A 15,962-nucleotide genomic window follows, 5' to 3' on the forward strand; every position below is an offset into this window, starting at 1 on the left:
TTATGTTATTAAACATTAAATTATAATTTATATTGCCGGCCCTTAGACTTCCCAGTCTATTAGTTTTTTGGAAAAATTTTGTACGAAGAGCACCGGGACCTCATCCCACCCCTTTAATAATAGACTGTCTGAGAAGCCCAAGTGCCGGCGGCTACCTTGCCCAACGCATTAGCATAGTCATACAAAGGGGGAATGCTGCCAGTATCTTGGGCGCCTTGCCGCGGGGAGTCTATTCATATACCTAATTTAATCCTAGTTTTACTTTCTAGTACCTATTCAAGCTTTTATTACACCTTTCCTGTAATTTGTGATTTGTATCAGTGGTAATAAAAACCTTACGAAATTTGGAATACCATTTATATTTTGTTATAATTATGTACGTTTTATTTTCGTAATTATTCCTCCCCTGATCCTTATTGATATATTTTTGCTTTGTTCCGAAGTTCACCTCATTTTTACATAAAAATTACACCCGTTTTAAAATAAAAATACAAAACAATCGAAAGTACCTACCTTAAACGCTTCGAGAAGCCAGAAAATAAGAAAGAAAGAAGCATGAAAACTCATTAATCTGTTTTTACATGTAAGAAAATACAGTGTTTTTCTTACAACGACACTGCTTAGGCTGCTAACAGATTGACTGCATGTTTGCAGTTAATGCGTGAAGTCGTAAGCAATTTCAAGCAGCCGAGACCTCGACTACATGACGTTGATTACTACTTCACGCATTAACTGCAAACATGCAGTCAATCTGTTAGCAGCCTTAATTTTTATTAGGCCTATCGCCCCCCTCCCTCTAGGGTCGCGCTAATGCGCGGTGATCGTGCTGCTTTTCCCGCCAAAAAGGTACTCACCTTTTTGGTACTCACTAATACTTGGTGACATGGGGTCAAAACTGAACAATTTTTGTCATCATTTTACCGAGGAAACAAATAGGGTTTACAATAATGCTGTATGCATTTTGAATGTTGATTTTGGGTGCCTTTGATATGCTATAGTTAATGTTGTCTTAACTTAAATAGTGTGTTTTTGAGCGTTTTGCTAATTTTCCAGTTTTGGTCACACAATTTTGGTGTTTTATCTATGTTCACCAAAATTGTATTTTATCACCAAAATTAGAAAGTAAGTAGTTTTTTCTGTCATAAAAAGACTGTTGTTGGCTACAAATCAATAATGTTGAAAAACAAATTAAAGTCCAATGAATTTATACTTTTTCTGTGTCGGTAATAATATTTTTACCGGCACTGAAAATGTACAATCATGCATAATAACGACTCTTTTTTTATACCAAAGTAAGTGCGCATTTGACCTTCATCTCACCTGATGGACGGTGACCAAGAGGTCGACAATGGAGCATGCACACCTATATATTGCTTATTCACTGTCGCCTTGAAAAGGCCCAGGTTATAGCATTCAGGGAATAAGTCTGCAGGCAGAGAATTCCACTCCATAGTCGTTTGCCATATAAATGTGGAAGTGTAACACTTCATGCGAATCTTTGGCATATCCACAACATAGGGGTGGAACCCAAGCCTACGTCTAGTCTCCCGGTGAAGGGGAAGGCGGAATTAAGTCGTGTAATTCCATGGCATACTTTCCGTGGTATATCCTGTACAATATCGATAAGCAGGCAAATTTACGGCGGTGTTCAAGGATCTGCAGCTTCGCATCTACTAATTTCGTGTTACGTGTAAACCTCTTAGCACGCTTGTCGATTGAATCCAAGGTGACCATTTAATAGGTAGCAGAGCCATCCCATAGGTGACAGCAGTACTCCATACACGAACGGGCTTGTGTTTGGTACAGTTGAAGCAACTATCCCGGGGCGAAGTAACGTCTCACTCTGGAAAGGATGCCAATCTTCCTGGATGCATTTTTTGCCAAGGATTCTATGCATCTGCCGAAGTTCAAATTGGAGGACAGGTCCATCCTAAGTAACTAGAGACAGTCGGCTATCGGTATATATCACGAAAAGTCGGAGTCAGCTTTGACCTGACTGAACTCAGTTTTGTGGAAAATAGACACGCCTATGTTGTGGTAGCATTTGGACAAGATTGGCATCGCCCCAATCGGAGACCTTAAGTGTCAAATCCAAACAACTGACCGTGGAGACTCGACAAGACTGGTTGTCCTCTCCACTAACCCTTGTATTGGTTAAGTAACTACCTACAACTATGCAGTCGTCAGCATACGCAAAGACACCTGGAATTAACATATCATTGATATGCAGCAGAAAGAGAATTGAAGACAGTATGGAACCCTGAGGAACTCTGGCATCAATCACCCGATGTTCAGAAGAGTAGTTCTATGTAGTTGTAATAGTTCTAAGACCACTCGAATCGAACGTTTCCTCAAGAAATCCGAGATCCAATTGTAACGGTCAATGGAAGGCCCATAAGAGGGAAACTTGCTTAAAAGGCTTGCGTGCCAGACACTGCCAAAGGCTTTAGAAATGTCCAAAGATACTGCAAGTGCTTCGCCTTGCTTTTCTATAGCCTCGCTCCATACGTGACAGATATACACAAGATCCCCAGTAGATCGCCCCAGCCGGAATCCGTTTTGGCAATCACTAAGGAGGCGCGACAAGAGGCGGGTGTTGAGTACAAGTTCCATAGTCTTGCATAGAATAGAAGTGACTGAGATAGGTCTATAGTTGGCAGAGTCAGTTTTGCTTCCTCATATCGGCACAGGTTGCACGTTTGCAAGCTTCCACGACCTGGGAACTACATCAGTCTCTAGCGAGAGGCGATAGGACTATTGTTAGAATTCCATCTGGCCCACGCCGGGATCCGCAGAGATCTAAAGTATACCTCTTTTTGGCGTATGTGAACTGGTGCCATAGTGCAGCCAATCTGAGTGTGAGAGTGGTAGGTTCCCTGCGGTATACAGACGCGAACTCTCTGCAAAGAGTGAGGCAAAAAGATTCGCCTTCTCTTCCGCAGTATGGGTCAGCGAGCCGTCCGCCTTTAGCAGTGGTGGTAAAGATGGGCGACAAAAGTTAGTTTCGACCGCTTTGGTTAAGAACAAAAAGGATTTACTACCTGCCGGATAAGAGGCAAGCTTGGCTCTCATGCAGCGTATATTGTCGAACTTGGCCCTACGTAACACGTTTTTGCATTTCTTGGCCTTATTAAAAACATTCTTCAGATTTCGAGTGCTCGGAGCTTTGCGTAGTCGACCATCTGCCCAAGCTTGGTACGCGGACTGTTTTTGTGCGTCAGCACGGCTACAGTCAGCGCTAAACCATGGCGGAGCTTGGGACCATTGGATACCTCAGAGTATAGTATGTAATACTCCAAACCCAAACGCAAAACTTCGACTACACGCACAGCTCGACAAGTCTCTTGAAGAAAAGCAAGCCTTAGGGATATGAAGCAAAGAAATGGCGCATTTCGTCCCAATCTACCAACCTGTATCACCACACCCGTCTCATACCACTAGGGTTCTGATCGGGTGGGAAGTATACGGATACAGTTTTCACCGGACAATGGTCGGAAGTACCCAGTGGGATATCCTTATCACAGAGTATCGCTCTGGATCAGTTGTTAGCAGAAGGTCCAAGCAATTAGCCGTATGAGACTCATCATCTAAGATCCTGGTCTATATGGCTATTAAATATTTTTTTCTGATTTAATTTGTGTTTTTTTTCTCCAATGTTCTAATTTTGTTGACGATGTTCAATTTTGATGATCAAAAATTTCATTTCGATATATCTTTAAAAGTGCTTGACAATTTGAAGGGCCGGTAAGATATTCTTTTTGGAATTAAGTTTTAATATAATGACAACCCATAATATTTACTTAAAACACAAAATTAAAAATTGTCACCAAAATTAGGTAAAAAAACCGTACCTGTTGAAAGTGCCTGATTTACTTTGATAACGATCTGTGAGTATGGAGATGTAGGTGATTAAAACCGCATTTCTTTGAACGTCTAATGACTATTCGTAGCTCTACTCTCACATTTTTAACAAGTTGACATTCCTATCTCCAATATATTGTAAATTATTATATATGGTATTTACTTTACAAATTACTATTTTTATTATATTCCCTTTCCTTAACCTTGTTTCTCAGTAAATATTAAAAAACCTTTTATACATATAGGGTTTCTTTAACTTTACTAAAAATAAAAATTAAATATTGAATAAAAAAATAAGAAATCGAAGTAATTAATAGCTACCTATTGGGTTTGTAAATCCCAAACCCTAGATATAATTTAGTTGCATATACACAACACTGGTTAACTAATAGGAAATGAAACTATTTTTCCGGATTTAAATCGCGTATATTTGTTTTTTCAAACAAACCGACGTTTCGGGCCCTTTACAGGTCCCATGGTCACGGTTGACAGTCAACAAATATACGCGATTTAAATCGGGAAAAATAGTTTCATTTCCTATGTGTAACAATCGCGAAAACCTAAGAACTCGATACTGGTTAACTAAGTTTTCTAGTTCAACTTGTAGATCTAAAGGTTTTCAAGATTGATTTGGTGCTAGAATTTTGCCTGAGCAGAAGGCTTATTTAATTTAATTATAAAAACACTAGGTGCGGAACAATGCCGGAAACGCGTAAATCTTAAAAATCCCGCGTGTCCTGTTTGCGGCATCTAGCGGAATTATGTTGAACGACACGAGAAGAACGGCATTCATTTTCTTCTTGGCCTCCCGAACTGAATAAGGTGAATATTAAAATAAACAAGTACAATAATGTATGAAAAATAAAGTATAATAATTAAAAACGTGAGTTTTTAATTGTAAGTATTTCATTAAAAAACAAGCAGAAATATTTTTTACAATAGAAAAGATGTCCAAAGAATTTTTTTACGAGTTCCAGAAAACATAAACAAACATATTAAGCAAAACGGAACGTCAAAGTTTACAAAAAAAGTGTAACTGTGCGTGCGTCTTGTTAAATTCTTTTTATTTTATTATCTCTATTGTAGCTAAAGTAAGGTCAGAAGTGTATTTAGCACGCAATAACGATAATATTATTTAAATCCAATAATGTGTAGATAGCACTCGTAATGATACACACTCCCGTGCCTTAGTTTCGCTGTGACAGTGTATTGTGATAAAATAAACACATGAAGAATTCGAGATTTGATCTTCACTTGTTTTCATTATGACGAAGCGTCGAAGAATCTTTCACGCGGACAAAATAATACAAAATGTTGTTCATGTGTTCTGTTTGTTGATGTTTTTACAGTTAAAAGGTTAGTATAAAGTTGTGATTATAATTAAGAATGTTATCTTTGGAATGCTTTGCATGGTAGCTGTCAAACAAAATTTGTTGAACCAAAATAAATCCTCAGTGCTCTATAGTACAATATCACCACTGATACCATTTAAATGTATTTTCAGATTATTACACAGAGGCAAGCAACCCATTATTACTATATTCAACATCAGCCGACATACGAATTATAGAAGTATCAGAATTACAGCCAAAGCTTACGAGAAACGACACTATTGTCAAGGGCCTAGAGCAAGGGTCAGCAGTGGATTTCCTCCATAGAAAAAACTTAATATGCTGGTCGGATCAAACTGCAGAGTTAATACAATGTATGAGCTACAACAAAACACATTCAGGAGAAAAGGTAAAAATTTATTCAGTTATATATTTATATATACAGTGGTGGTCGTTTAATTAGAAACACTTCTTATGATTTAAGGAAGTTTAACTTCAACGTATAATAAAATATATATATAAATTCAATAATAAATAATCATGCAATAATATAGCCACTCAAATAAAAAATCATTAAATGCATTAAAAATAAAACATATCTTACTTTTAATTATAAAATGAGTCTTACACAATGTACGAGTATATTTTCTGTTCCTGGCCGCTTGGACGTCTAATTAGAAACATTTGAAATAAGCATCTATAGCTCGTTCTTTTTTTGAAATTGAAGAATAACATTTCTTTCCTGATGTTTTCTATTAATTTGGCGGCAATTCAAAATTAGATCTGAATTTAATTTTGTTCAAAATGGGCAAAAATAAAAGTTATGACGCGTCAAGTAGGCAAATAATTGTTAATTTACATTTAGATCAAAAGTGGATGTACAGAAGAATAGCTGAGCATTTAAATTGCTCTGTGAAGAAAGTTTTTAATGCAATTGATCACTATAAAACTCATGGAACTGTTGAAAATGTTCTTAGAAAGGCTCGGCCAAGAAAAACCTCTCCCAGAGAAGATAAGCTAATCGTTCGTGTTGCTAAAAAAGACCCATTTAAAGGCTCAAACCAGATTAAAAATGAAGTTTTTTCACCTGATGACCCCAGAAACGTTTCATCAAGACTGATACGCTGAAGATTAGTGGAAGCTAAATTGTTTGGAAGAACCTCTCGAAAGGTACCACTTCTTACCAAGCAACATCGAGAGAAGCGATTATTATTTGCAATAAAATATGTTAATTGGATGGTACGAGACTGGAAAAACTTTTATTTTCAGGTGAAATGAAAATAAACATGGTAAATTCAGATGGAAAGCGCTATGTTAGAAGTCCTGTAAACAGTGCTTTTAATTATAAATACACAAGGAGCATAGTCAAGCACTCTGGATCAATGGCAGTACAAAAATATCTTAGAGGACACAATGATTCCCTACTCGGACGATCATTTGCCTGTAACCTGGATCTTTTAGTGTGAGAATGATCCTAAACACACGGCCAATAGCGTCAAATGCTTCCTTAGGGAACAGCGTATATCCATTTTAGACTGGCCAGCAAATAGTCCGGATTTAAACCCAATAGAAAATCTGTGGTATATTGTTAAGAAGAAAGTCTCAAACAAACGTAACACCAGTCAAAACGAATTATATGAAGCATTTGTTGAAGCATGGAATTCAATCCCCCTAGAAAAATGTATGACATTGATTGAATCAATGTCACGTCATTGCAGAGCTGTTATTGAAAATAAGGGATATGTCACTAAATATTAATTATAAATATTAGTAGGCTGTGAATAGTAGCTATTTCGTAAATAAAAATACTAATTGCTAATAATTAATAAAATGTTGTTTTTTTACACTTTTTTGTTGTTGTTTCTAATTACTTGTCCATTATTGTTTATACCTTAAAACTGATTTAAGTGTTTGTCCGTAATGTAATATTGAAACTGCAGTTGTGTAGTGGGATTTATATTGTTTTTCTAATAAATAATAAATCATTGAACCTATTGTTGTTCTATTTATTGTTTAGTTTCAAAATAAAAACGATTGCGGTGAAGTTTCTTACATAATGTCAAGGACCGTTTGTAGTGTTCCTAATTATACGACCACCACTGTATATATATATATATATATAATATACTATCTTCATATACATATTATCTTAAGGACTAAAATACATATGATATAATATAAAAACTAAATAACTAGTCTACACAAACACTTGTTGCGGTGAAAGCTAACTGGCCGCAGAAATGTTGATATATGACAGCCCTTCAGCCAAAACACCTACTTCGTCAAAGTCGATATGTGTTTGGTCAGCACTCACCACAAACAAATTAAAATTCACGTTTGGGCAGGACTCCAGCAGGCAGCTGGGGCAGACTAAAAGCCAAATACACCCTGAAGGTCGAGTGCCTCGGGGTGTATTTTAAAATGCAATTTTGCCGATCATAAATAAGCGTCAGTTGAGAGATAGACTAGTGCTTGGGGTGCGCGACGAGCGCCTGCGGCGTGAACTGTTGACGACCAAGGACCACACGAATGCGTGTACTGTTCAGTACTCTCTCAACAACCACGTGACGTTCCCAGACTCGTACCCTGAAGCTAGTGCATTATGGCAAACACCACAAAATCAAAATGATCCTATGGCAAAAGACAAAATAAAATCAGTGGATTATAAACACTGTGCCCAGGTTGACAAACCAAATGAGCGGTGCCCCTTTATTAAGGCTTAGTGTTATTATTGTAAACGCCATGGGCACATAACTCCAGCTTATGTCTGCGCTGAAAAATCTTATGCACCTATAACAGTAGACGTGGTTATTAATGATGCTTGATTACGGTTGGAAATTGATTCTGGAGCCTCAAGAATCATCATATCTGAAGACACATTCAAAAATTTGTGGGTGACCCGCCCCCATTAAAGTCGACAAATGTGGAATTAGTTACTTGGACCCGGGGTCCTTTAAAAGTGCTAGGGTTGGCACATGTGCAAGTAGTTTTAGGTGATAAAGCGGCCCAGTGTGAACTTGTTGTTGTTGCGGGCAGTGGACCGAGCTTGCTTGGTAGAAACTGGTTTGACAAATTAGGGCTACGATTGCTTGGTGTGTGTTGGTCAGAAGAAAAAGTAATTACATGGAAGAAGAAATATCCGAATTTGTTTAAAGGAGGTTTGGGTGAATATACGGGGCCACAAGTGTCATTGCACGTACGACCAGTGACGGGGCCACGATTCATGAAAGCGCGTCCTGTAATGGTACATCGGGAATGGTGGCGATGAAGCAACAAGTGGAAGACGAACTGCGCCATATGATTGAGGAAGGCATTTTGACACCAATCAAATATTCTATATGGCCACTCCGTTGAGAATTGTTAAGAAAGATGACGGTTCTTTGCGTATCTGTGGAGATTACCGTTCTACAGTCAATGCTCCAATACATGTTGCCACATACCCTCGTCCTACACCAACAGAGGCATTCTTGAACTTTGCAGAGAAAGTATATTTCGATACCTCCAATGAACACTACGCCATCTTTATTTTTTGGTCATCTTCTGTTATTTTTGTAAACAGCCATATTTATTTGCCTTAGTAAGTATGGCTGCTTAATATAAATATAATCTTAATCGTGCTCCCCGAATTTTGTAAAAAAAAGAAACAAGAACAAAAAAAACGAATTTTGTAAAATAAAAGAAACAAAAAACAAAATAAAAACAGAGCAGGTCCAAAAATTAAGTTGGCTTAGTGTTCATTGAAGGTATCGATTTAGTAAATTAGACTTAAGACAAGCGTATACTCAGCTCAAGGTAGATGAGGATACAGCAATGCTGCTGACTTTGAATACACCCATTGGACTAATGAAAATGAACCGCTTGGCTTTTGGAGTAAGTGCAGCAACTGGCATCTTCCAAAGAGTCATGTCCACGGCACTGGCAGACATGGAGGGAGTTGCATGTCTCTTGGACGATGTAGGTGTCACTGGGGAAATATGCAAGAACATAACCATCGATTGGATGCCGTGTTGAATAAACTCCAAAACATGGGATTTCGATTAAACATTAAAAAATGCATTTTTGCCTCCCAAAGTATAACTTTTTTGGGTCATATGCTGAATGCCGAAGGACTTCATCCATCTCCTGATAAAATAGAAGAGATTCAGGACAAACCAGCACCCATTAACAAACAGACATTCAGAGCATTCTTGGGACTGTACAATTTCTACGAGAAATTTTTACCTGATAAAGCAACATTACTGGAACCATTGTACCGTTTGCTAGACGTGAAGACACCATGGACGTGGGGTGACAAAGAGCACGAGGCATTTAATAAAGCGAAGAGCATCTGTCATCAGACTGTACTTTACTTGGATATGACCTAAATAAAGAGTTGTTATTGATTTATGATTCATCGGATTACGGCTTGGGAACTATTTTGGCCCACGTCATGGAAGATGGATCGGAACGTCCGGTGATGATGGCGTCGCGTACATTACAACCTCACGAAAGACGGTACGGGCAAATTGATAAAGAGGCATTTGCGATAATGTTTGGACTCTTCAAGTATCTTAAGTTACTTAAGTACTTTAAGTATTACTCTGGAGCACAGGTTCGTAGCTCGTGCCGGAGTCTGTGTGTACGTTCGCGATGACATCTGTGTCAAGCGTCTCAAGAACCTTGAGGCACCGAGTTTTTCCATTTTGTAGCTTCTGGTAGACACAGGAGTTACACAAATAGTGTACTGCTGTGTTTACCGATCGCACAGTGGAGATCAGGAGACGACCAAGCTGTTCCAATATCTGAGTGAGACGTCTGATGAGATTCAGCATAGATACCCAGCGGCGCAACTAGTCATTCTGGGGGACTAATGCACACCATCAAGAATGGTTGTTCCCATACCAGAGGACCGATCACACTGGGAGAGAGATGCGTAAACTTGCGTTAACGCTAAGTCTATCCCAGCTTGTCAGTGGCGCCACTAGGATACCAGATGTTGAATTTCATGCGGCTAATTGCTTGGACCTTCTGCTGACAACTAATCCGGACCGATACTCTGTGGTTGTGGAGACCCCACTGGGTACTTCCGACCATTGTCTGGTGAAAACTGTATGCGTATACTCCCCACCCGATCAGGGCCCTAGTGGTATGAGACGGGTGTGGCGATACAAGTTAGCAGATTGGGACGAAATGCGCCATTTCTTTGCGTCATATCCCTGGCAGGCGTGCTTCAGGAGATTCGACGAGCTGTGCTGATGCTGTAGTCGAAGTCTTGCGTTTGGGTATGGAGTATTACATACCATAGTCTGATGTACCCAATGGACCCCAACTTCGTCCATGGTTTAACACTGATTGTAGTTGTGCTGAAGCACATAAACAGTACGCGTACCAAGCTTGGGCAGATGCTCGACTACGCAAAACTCCGAGTACTCAGTGACCAACCCGTGTTAATGCGAATGTATGGGCCAGGAATGAAGTGGATGAAGGGTACTATTGAGAGAGTGGAGGGACCTAGTACTTATGTGGTGAGAACGGAAGACGGCGACCTGCACCGTCGCCATGCAGACCAGATAATATAATAGCTCGAGCGTTAGCTCCTACCTATGACCAACAGCCGTTTGAGTTCAGGTCTCAGCCCTCAACAACATCGGATCCCCCTATTGAAATACCACCCTCAGAGTTATGACCAGATATTATAGGAATACCTAACGATTGTTAATTATGACAGCCAATTATTAGTGTTGATTGTGATTACTTAATTATGGTAGAAAGGTATGTTGTGTATTTAGAGTTGTATTTACTTTGACAAATTGTTTATGTATGACAGTTGAAGGCAGAATGGAAATAAATGAGTTTTGCTTCTGATCTCAATGGCGTTGTACTTTTAGCAACAATTGAATATCAATGAGAGTTTTATTATATGTAAAAACATATACATTGTCCCATAAATTAATTTGTGGCTTGTGAAGACTCATGTCCAGAACAGCCAGTTTATTATTATTACTCATTATTATGTTTATCACTATATTTCACAATATTTTTTTATGATAAAATAAGTGCGCATTTGATCTCCAACTCACCCAATTACTGTACTTCTGTAACATAAATTTTCATAAATGTACAGATGTCAGCACAATAACCTACACATTGACACAGATCTTGTTCCGTTGCACTAAAAATGACATACAAATAGAAGTGTTGCTGTAAGCTGCTGTAAGAATGTGTTGTTAACTGTACTTTGACGCTAATGTTAGAATGCCAATTTCCTAAAATTTTTCTCTCAAAGACACTGATATTTTAATACTTCAGAAAGTTGTGCAGGAGTGGGCACAAAAACTCATGACATTTTTATTACAATTGGATGAATAATAATGGAAATTTATAGGATAAACATTCATTATTATGAATGAGTTGCGTCTCAATACTGCTTTTGATACGTTTTACGATTTGTTTACTCTGTTATTTGAACTCTGTTTCCAAAACGTAAAATTAGAAATGATTTTAATGCTAAGAGACAGGAATAAAAAATCATGTCAAACCACGCGCACGTTGAGATATCAATATTACAAATTACATATTCAGGACTCAAAAACAACATGTTTAAAATATTCTAGAATTTTAAGAAAATGCGTCAGTAAATCTCAAAAAATAGCCAACAATGTTTACCTAAACAATTCCAAAAATGTTTGCAAAGCAACATGGAAAATCATAATGAGTGACTCACCGAATAATGTGTGTGAAAGAATAATAGAAAGAATTATTTACAATGACATAACATTGGATAATACTACTGACATAGCGGAAGCATTGAGCAATAGTCTAATAAACGCATCTACTTCAAAAATTACAATCAGTCATCACGCCTATCCACAAAAAGGGTGATAAAAAGGATATTTAACTAACTATCGTCCAATTGCTCTAATACCAGTACTTAGCAAAGTCTTTGAAAAAGCTATACACAATAGACTTACTGACTTTTTTAGAAAAATACAATATATTAAATGCTGACCAACACGGCTTTCAGAAGGGCAGATCGACAACCACTGCTGCTTTTAAGTTAGTTACTAATATTACCGAAAATTTGAATACACTCACAGCAGGAATTTTCTTTGACATGACCAAAGCGTTTGATTTTGTGTCCAATACTATACTATTTTTACGGCATACGAGGTACAGCTCTCGCATGGTTGAACAGTTACATCAAGGATAGACAGGATGTCAGAAAGGAGTGACAGAAATGTAGAGGTGACAAGGCTTCCTTCAAAGAAGGAAGCGTATTGGGTCCACTCTTATTTTTTATCTATATTAATGATCTTCCTGCAGTAACAGGGCATAAATGTATACTCTATGCGAATGACCTTTCCGTACTGGTTCCCATCATAATCTGGAGTTAAACAAAACTGTTGCTGGTGTTATTGATTGGTTAAGATTGAACAATTTGACTGTTAATCTAAGTAAAACTAAAGCAGTTAATTTCTGCAATGTAAACTCAAGGAGTCTAGACTTCAACATTGCATACAATAATGAAAAAATCATCAGTAGTGATGAGATAAAGTTTCTGGGCATCATTTTAGATAGTGGATGTTCTTGAAATTCGTACATTGACCAACATGTAATAAAATTGACCGTTTTACGTATGCTCTTTGGCGTCTATCTAGAACTGTCAGCCAAACTGTTGCTCTTCAGGCTTATCATGGGTATGTTGTTTCAGTGATAGCTTACGGTATTCTGATCTGGGGCAACTCGTGTAACATTAGCAAAGTCCTTATCTCGCAAAAGCGCAGCGTTAGATCGATTTGCAACACTTCACCTGTAACTTCGTGCCAACCACTTTTTAAGAAATTAAATTTATTAACAGTGCCATGCATTTACGTTTTGAATGCCTGACCTTTGTCAAGCAAAATTATTCATTATTCATTATCAACGACATAAACCTTTATTTAACACGAGGTGTCCGGATAGACTTACTGTACCGGTTAACATAAAAAGAGAAGTGTATCGTCGTAACTGTCTACCTATGCGTGTCAAAATATATATATTTTGACACACATAGGTAGACAGTATATGTATATAATCGCTACCAATTGAGATTGGGGTTGTAACATTATAAAGTAGAAGTACTACACATAGTCATTTTTACTTGACATTGGCGAAATCATCGTTTCTTTCGATGGAGAAAGAAGAAGAAGAGATAAAAAATACGCCATATACAATATTCCGAAAAAGGTTATATCCAAAAGGTTATCTAACTGTTATTTTTATTCAATTCAAGTTATTATTAGTTATTTATTTAAACTTGGACAATGTCAAGTTTGCGACTTGTTATTTTAAATGAACATAATTTAATAAAATATTTTAATAATTAATATAAGTACACTAAATTTGTGGTAAATTTGCATGCTATTACTACCTAAGTGTGATATATGTTAATCCAACTATGTACACCACACTTACCGCGAATAAATTGTTATTATTATTATATTAATAGCACAGGTTTCCTTTTTCCTGGTATGTATTATTATTTTATTTATTTATTATTTATGAATAAGATTTTATGTGTATACATTATAAACATTTTATATTCACTCTCTCTTTTTCTCTTTATTTAAATCTTTAAATTCTCAGGACCATAAGATTTTTTATACTATAATATTTGGGATAATTGAATCTATAAGGGTAGTAGTGTATTTCATGAATTGTATACAACTTAACATTATATGACATTACACAACATAAAAGTGATAATGAGTGTATTTCAAATCTAACAACTAGATTTGTAACGAATATTTAGTTACTATTTGTTATTTGTCTTATTCGGCCTGTATTCTGTTAGTCGGACGAATATTGGTTCACTATTCGGCCAAAAACTAATACCTAAAAACAGAAGGAAGAAATAAGAAGTATATATGTTGCTATGAACCCAAAGTAAGTAACTAAAGCACATGTGTTATGGAAATCGGAAACAACGACGATACCAACAAACACACAAACCCGAGACAATATAGAAAAGTCAGGTTTTCTACATTGTGACCTCAGAGATGGCGACACAATGAAAACGGGTGTGCATGCCACTCGTACCACTGAGGTTGTCTAAACTTATAAAGGACATGCATTGTAAGTTTTATTTTAAAATTAAACAAAATAACTTACTTTTCCAAAAGATCAAAACATCTTAACATACGAAATGAAAACAACCTACTTATTTGTAGTTTACTAATGACTAAATAAAAGCTAACAAAATCAACCAAGTACTAATTATTCGCAAATCGAAACAAAATTTTATTTCGATTTGTTGTGTTTTTGACAGTAAATAAGTGAAGTAAATCAGTGTTGGGCGTTAATCAATTAAATTTCAATCAATAATTCAATCAGATTAAATTGATTTTAATTGCAATTGATTTCAATTGAATTGATTTTAATTGCAATTAAATTTGCAATTAAAATCAATTCCGGCCGCTTGGGGGCCCGGTTGGGGCCACGTTGGGGGGCCCGGTTGGAGGCCCGGTTGGGGCCCCGGTTGTGGGGCCCGGTTGGGGGCCGCGTTGGGAGGCCCCAGTTGGGGTCCCGGTTTGGACCCCGGTTTGGAGGCCCCGGTTGGGGGCCCAGTTGAGGGCCCCGGTTGGGGGCTCGGTTGGGGGGCCCGGTTCGGAGCAATCGGGTCCCTTAACTGGCCCCCGAACTGGGCCCCCCAACCGGGGCCTCCGACCGGGCCCCCCAACCGGACCCCCAACTGGGGCCCCCAACCGGGCCTCCAATCGGGCCCCCAACCGGCCCCCTAACCTGCCCCCAACAGGCCCCCACAACCAACGCCCTAACTCACCCCCATATGCCCTATAAATTTATCATAATTGTCAGTTTTAATTGTTAATCAAAAACATTGAAAAGATTGAAAATTGATTAATTGTTAATTGTAGATATTTGCGATTAACGATTGATCAATTGTTAGTTGCGAGAACCGCAATTAACAATTGATTAATTGTTAATTGTGGTTCTCGCAACTAACAATTGATCAATCGTTAATTGCTGTTTCGCAATTGACAATTAATCAATTGTCAATCTTTAATTGCCCGAACAATTAAATTTTGCCCAACACTGAGTAAAATAAACAATTACTTTCTTCGTTATGCCAATGAAATGGAAAATTTAAGTACCTTTTTTCTTTCATTGTACAAAACTATTATATACTAAATAATATTATATACTAAAGTCAGCTACAAAACTAACTAAAGTCGGATTGTGTATGGAGTACGCTGGCACTTATGGCTCTTATCTTATCTCCATCTTATGGGATGGCTCTTAGCAGAGCCATCCCATAAGATACCAATTGGTCAACTTGGATTCAGTTTAAAAGTGTGCTAAGAGGCTTATAGGCGACACGGATTTAGTAGAGGCGAAGCTGCAGAGCATTGAATACCTCCATTGCTTGCTTGTCGGTATTCTACAGGATATATCACGGAGAGTGTACGATGAAATTGCATGAATTAATTCCGTCTTGCCCTTTCAATCATCGGGGGACTAGGCGTAGGCTGCGGTTCCACATCACACATGTGTGCATGCTACATCACCGACCTCGTCGTCACTTTCAATCAGACGAGATGGAAGTCAAATGCGCACTTATTTTTGTATAAAAAAGCGAATGAAATGATACTTATTATTCACGCCAATTTTCGTACGTTCGTTAATTCAAAAATTCAAATGTCACAACGACCTTTGAATTCCGTCCTCTAAAAATACAAAAAATAAAATATTGATTATTTATTCCAATACACAAAAATAGCAAAGTTACAACAG

At 37.7% G+C, this 15,962-nt stretch overlaps 1 protein-coding gene across 1 annotated transcript in view; it reads left to right on the plus strand.

Moving 5' to 3' along the window:
* The first annotated feature begins 5,018 nt into the window (after nt 1–5,018).
* LOC113235074 (low-density lipoprotein receptor-related protein 6) overlaps nt 5,019–15,962 on the plus strand; it is a 29,943-nt gene continuing 18,999 nt past the window's right edge. The window contains exons 1-2 of the mRNA XM_026470631.1: nt 5,019–5,217; nt 5,366–5,601. Coding sequence (XP_026326416.1) covers nt 5,127–5,217; nt 5,366–5,601 — 327 coding nt within the window. The 5' untranslated portion in view covers nt 5,019–5,126. The remainder of the gene's footprint in view (nt 5,218–5,365; nt 5,602–15,962) is intronic.

This window comes from Hyposmocoma kahamanoa, unplaced genomic scaffold, assembly GCF_003589595.1.
Source record: "Hyposmocoma kahamanoa isolate Upper Pololo Valley unplaced genomic scaffold, ASM358959v1 87, whole genome shotgun sequence".
Lineage (NCBI taxonomy): Eukaryota > Metazoa > Arthropoda > Insecta > Lepidoptera > Cosmopterigidae > Hyposmocoma > Hyposmocoma kahamanoa.